At 64.2% G+C, this 5,485-nt stretch overlaps 1 protein-coding gene across 1 annotated transcript; it reads right to left on the reverse strand.

The window, feature by feature from the left end:
- Positions 1 to 1,630: 1,630 nt before the first annotated feature.
- On the reverse strand, positions 1,631 to 5,485 carry HSPB7 (heat shock protein family B (small) member 7). Its single transcript, XM_086324592.1, has 3 exons — positions 5,179 to 5,485; positions 4,533 to 4,678; positions 1,631 to 3,420 (listed from the first exon to the last, which is right to left on the reverse strand). The coding sequence occupies exons 1-3, from the start codon at positions 5,360 to 5,362 to the stop codon at positions 3,241 to 3,243; spliced, it is 510 nt and encodes a 169-aa protein (XP_086180718.1). The 5' UTR covers positions 5,363 to 5,485; the 3' UTR covers positions 1,631 to 3,240.

The following is a 5,485-nucleotide window of genomic DNA, read 5'->3' on the forward strand; positions in this document are numbered from 1 at the left end:
ATCAAACCATGAGGAGTTGGGAGTGACTCCCAGAGGATATGGGGCTAGCCAACCAAGCCTCAGGTCTGCCCTCAGCCCCAGGCATGTGCTCATCTCATCTGAATCTGAGCTTCTTTTAAACACAGGTTTTGGGCCTAGGGTTCCTTGAGCTCTGTGACTCTGAGCTGGTGACTCTGGAGGACTTCCAGGAAGAGAAGGCTTTTGGTCTGGGGTAGGTCTTTGAAAGTGAAGGCACCTCCTAGGTCCTCCACACCCATCAGGTACTGGACCTGGACTTGCTCGCAGATCTCCAGCCCTGGAAGGTTGCATGCTTTCAACCTCCCCTGCCTCCTGCCCACACCCTCTGCTAAAGCTATAAGATGTAAGGGTTCCCCTTCTCTATACAGGAGGGCAGGGAGTGGGGACTGATCTGAGCTGACCCAGCAGAGGACATTCTAGAGCCACAGTGATTCACATTCTAGCCATGCCCCTTCCCAGCTGTGTGACCTTGGCCCAGTTACTTGACTTCTCTGAGCCTCCTGTCTTCCTTGGTGCCCACCTCGCAGGATGGTGGGCATGAGCAGGTGTCTGGCACACACTAGGCGCTCAATGAATGGGGCTGCTATAATTATTTTTCACGTGGTAGGGGCGGAGCCCAGGACCCGCAGCCAGGTCTATTTTTAGCCGGGAAAGCGTGGGGGACCAGCGGAGACAAAGCGCGGCCGCCAGCCCGGATGTCAGGGGGCGGAGCCAACGCGCGGAGCCCGCTGTCCCCAGCCCCGCCCTCCTCTTCCGCGGGTCACCTTGGCAGTGGGGCGCCTTCAGTCTCCAGAGCTCCCTCAGCCTCTAAAAGCGCAGTCTGGGGAGGGGCCGCTGGGGCCCGCGGGGTGGGAACATTCGGCCCCATTGGCCACCGGGGAGCTGCCCCCTTTCCTGGCCCAGGGAGGGACGCCGCTGGGCTGGGGACGCCAAGGTGAGCCTGGCCCCAAGTGGGGGTCGGAGAAGGGGGAGAGCTGGTCCCTCCTCCCCCCAGCTCCTCAGCGATGAGTGTCGGGGCTGCAAATAGCCCGGTGGAATCAGTGAGTCACGAAGACTGGAAATACCGCGCCCCTTGCCTCCCTTCCCTCCCCTCCTCCAGACTGCGCCGAGCTGCCTGGAACTCCGATTTCAGTAGCGCCTGGTGGTGCGTGTGGGGCGTCCTTCCAAAGGGCGCTCAGACTCTGAACCGGTCTGCTCCCCAGCCAGGTCCCAGCCGGCCTCTGCCCGGGGCTGTGTGCCCCTAGGTTAGTCCCTTAGCCTCACTGGTCGTCAGCACCCGGCTGGTACAAGACAGACTTCAAAAGCCGCCCAGTGCAGCTGACCAACTGTAGGCGTCCCCATGCCTGGGACAGCGCCTGGCAGGTAGGAGCAGGGGCTGGCAGTTGGAAGAGAAGGCGACGCAAGGGTTTCAGGGAAACCATTCCCAGAAGACTCCCCACGTGGGCCTGGGAGCCAAGGCAGGAGGCCAAAGGAACCCACCTTTCTGTGTGGTCTTGACCTTTACTTGAGCTACCACCCCACTCCCCAGTCTCAAGAAAGACACCGTTTATCCAGCTTTCCATTCCTGCCCTACCCCAAGCTTGAAAACCTCAGGCGGGTGACCTCCAGAAGCTGGTGATTCTGCTGTTTATTGTGTGTGCAGGATACAACGCCAGGACCCCACCACCCCCGTCGTCCCCTGAGGCGACCTCACAGAGCTGGGGCCCCCTACTGCAACCCCTCAGCCCTGCCTCTGAATGTGGGAGACTGCACCAGGTCATGGGGGGCAGCTGGGGGTCCCCAAAATGGAGGCTGGCAGGAGGTCCTTGTCCTGGCCTGGAGATGAGGAGGGACAGGGGTGGGGCATTCTCTCTCTAACAGGAAGCTGTGGAGTGGGTGCAGGGCTGAAAGGCAGAACAGGGAGCTCTTCCCCTCTGCACAGAGGAGCACGGCTGGTTGGAGAGCAGCTTCTGACATCCTGGGTTCAAACCCAGCCTTCAGTGGGCAAGCTGGCCGCTCAGCTGCTCAGACTCTGTCCCCACTGATAAAAGTGGAGATTGTAAACCTGCTTTTAGAGTGCTCTGAGACTTTCTTGGTGGCGGTGGTTAAGGCTCCACCTCCCCACGCAGCAGGTGCGGGTTCAATCTCTGCTTAGGGAATTAAGGCCCCACAGGCTGCAGGGTGTGACCAAAAATTGAGAAATAAAAATAGAATGTTCTGAATTTGGCTGCAATCAATGGTAACGCTTTGTATTTGAAGGACAAGCGTAACTGGGCATGTGTGTGTGTGCACCTGTGTGTGTGTGTGCTACACACACATGCCACGCCTATCGCTTCACAGATCATAGATAGGGAGGATGGGGGAGGCGGACGGCCACAAGGGAAGGTTGGCGGGAAGCTGGGGTCCTACCTTGAGGACTCAAGCCCCATCCATACTTCCTCTTGTGGGGTGACTTGTCTGCGGCGGAGACAGTCCTGGGAGCCCAGGTCTCCGGGTGGGAGGAGGAAGGGTCAGCCCCGCCCCTCCGCCCAGCCTTCCCTGGAGGCATGAGCAGGTAACAGACGGTTCACACAGTTTATCACGAACCAGCTGTATTGGGAAAACCCCGTCTATATACAGACACAACATGGCCCTGCCCGGGGGCAGCGGGCTGGATGGGGCACCTTGTGGGCGGGCAGCCTGGCAGTCGGCTCGGGGCTTGGAGAGCGGCCGCGGGGAAGCGGACCATCAGGGCTGTCTCCTGGCCTCTCTGTGCCTGGGCAGTTCGGTTTTGTGGGCACCTCTGCCGGCGACCTGCCTCTGCCCTCCTGCTTCCCTTGGCCAAGGGCGTCCCGGGTGCCCAGTTGCCCTGCCCTGCAGAGACTCCAAAGATGAAAGACTATGTCTGTCTGTCTGTCCTGCAGATTATTTGCCCGGATTGCCTGTCCCAAGCCCCTTCTCCAAACCGGGTTCTCTGCATCTCCTGTTCCCATCCCAAACCTTTTCTTCTGGATTAAGGCTGCATCTGCAATCTGGGGGTCACGAGTGAGGCGGGGGGGTCCCCGACCTGCCCTGGGTAGAGCAGAAGCCCTCATTTGGGGGTGGGGATGACCCACCTGGGGTCTGGGGTGGGGTGGGGTGTCAGGGCCCGGAACCTGGGCTGAGATGTCCCCAGCGCTGTCACGAGGGGATCAGGAGAGCCACTCTGGCTGGCCAGCGGGGAGAACAGGACACGGGGTAGTTGGGGGTGGGGCAGGGGCGGCCTCAGATCTTGATCTCCGTCCGGAAGGTCTGCTGCACGTGCTCCGTGGGGGGCTGGCGCCGGGCCCGGATGGTGAGGCTGCCGTCCTCCCGCAGGGCCGAGGTCACCGACGTGGGGTCCACGTCCTCAGGCAGCTGGCACTTGTGAGCGAAGGTGTTCATGACGGTGCCATCGGCTGCAAGCTGGGGAAGGGGCGAAGGGTCAGGGCGAGCTGCACCCCCCCCCCCAGCCCCGCCTGCTCACGTCAAGCCCCAGCCCCTGCTCCCTGCTCCCACCCCAGCTGGGCCCCACGCGCCCTGAGCTCCTGCTCTCAGGCGCGAGAGGCTGGCATCGGAGCTGCCCTGGGGCAGTGGTGCCCACGGGCTGAGCGCCGAGCGTGGATGCGTGCAGAGGAGCTCAAAGGACCCCAGCAGGCCCGGGGGAGGGCGGAGCTTGGTGGAGGAGCTCAAAGGAGGAGGGGGCGTTTCCAGGTCCCTGCGCTCGAATGCCCGCTCGTGGGTGTCCATCAGCCGCTGGCAGCACGCCCCCTGACACCGCCAGCACAGTGTCCAGCAGAGCCGGGGTCGCTGAGTCACTGGTGGGGGCAGGGCGGGCACGTGCTGCCCACTGGTCCTGGCATCCGCAGGGCCTGGCTCCCTGATGGGGGCCCTCCAGGCTCAAAGGAGGAAGCCAGGCCGCGGGAATCAGAGGCGGCCCTGGGCAGCCCCTCTCCTCTAAGGGGCACCTGCCCGTTCAGCCACAGCCACCCCCTCCTCCAGGGTGCAAGCCTCCTGACCCTGAGGACCTGTGGGTGGAGGCAGCGTGGGGTTTGGAGGGTGTGAGGCCCTGACCTGCAGGGCTCTGCCCAGCCTTGAGCCCAGTTCAGGGGTCCCGAGATGAGATGCTAGCTGGGCCTCTGGGTCTGGGAGAAACGAGGCCTTGAGGGGCATCAGGGGCAAGAGCTCCTGCCCCGGCTGCCTCCGGGCATGGGGTGCCCACCACCCACAGGCTTAGAGGGAGGGCCGTCCTCCTCCTCTCAGCTCCCTTTCTCTCACCTCCCGGGGGCCCCCTCCTGCACCCCTCTGCCCCTCGCCGCTCCCCGTGGCTCCCTTGGCTCCTGAAGAAAGAACCTGGGAGCCTGGGTTAGTGACAGGGGTCCTGTGGCCCACCAGCTGCAGGAGCAAGGCCTCCTGTTTGTCCTGGGCGTTGAGGGCTGCGGTCAGGGTGCAGGGTCCCAGGATGGGACCTGGGAGAGGGCCCCTGTGCAGAGGGTACGGGTGTGAAGCCCAGGACTGGGGCGGGGGGACGGGCTCACCTTCTCAGCCCGCACCTCGATGTGGTTGTTGGAGGTGGTGACGATGATGTCCTCAGGTGAGAAGTCGCTCACGTCCACAGCAAACTCATAGGCGTCTCCCAGGGTCTTGATGTTGCCCGGCCCCCCAGCACGGGCCGTGGGGAGTGCTGGGTGGGCAGAGCACAGGGCAGGCTGGTCCCCAGGGCCAGGTTTCTGGCTCCCTCTCGGGTGCGGGGTGAAGGGGCAGACCCCGAGGCCTGACTGTCTAACCAGCCCGTCCCCCTCACCTCTTGCAGCCCACCTTCTGCACCAAGGGGGCGGGGCCTTGCCCAGCAGAGGCTGTGGGGGAGGGGTGTGCGTGTAGGACACTCTGCAGGGACCCACCCCAGGCCGGCAGGGGGTCTGCGTGCCTCCCCAGAGCCCCGCAGCTCTCAGAACTCCAGAGAGGACCTGGCCCCAGGCCCCGCGGACCCCGGCACCAGAGCTGACCCCAGGCCAGCACTGTCTCCTGAAGGCCTGCCCGTCCTGGCCACATCTGTCTGTCCAGCCACATCTGCCCCGGCGGCTGCACGGGGCTGCAGCGGTAGCACCTGTCGCTGGAGGCGCAGTGGCAGCGGGTGGTCCCGCCCTACGTGGCCCCCCTCCCCACGGGGCCCCGAGCGCTTGCCTGGAAAGGCCAGGGGCTCCGAGTGGGGCCGCATGAAGCCGCCAAAATCCTCGGAGAACATGCTCAAGGCCTTCTCCATGGGTGGGTCCTGGGCCGGGAGGCTGTGGGAGGCCGAGGAGGAGGAGGAGGAGGAGGAATGGAAGCTCCGCTCCGCTCTGAAGGTGGAGGATGTCCTGTGGCTCATCCACGGGGCGGCGGCGGGCCCCGGCCGGCGGGCTGGGCAGACAGGCAGCACGGGGGCAGTGGGCTCGGGGAGCTGCCGGGGACCGGCCACCGCCGCTTTATAAGGCCCGGCCGCCCTGGGCAC

Source organism: Bos grunniens, chromosome 2 (genome assembly GCF_055505025.1).
Source record: "Bos grunniens cultivar Pamir isolate PY7600 chromosome 2, Bosgru_T2T1.0, whole genome shotgun sequence".
Lineage (NCBI taxonomy): Eukaryota > Metazoa > Chordata > Mammalia > Artiodactyla > Bovidae > Bos > Bos grunniens.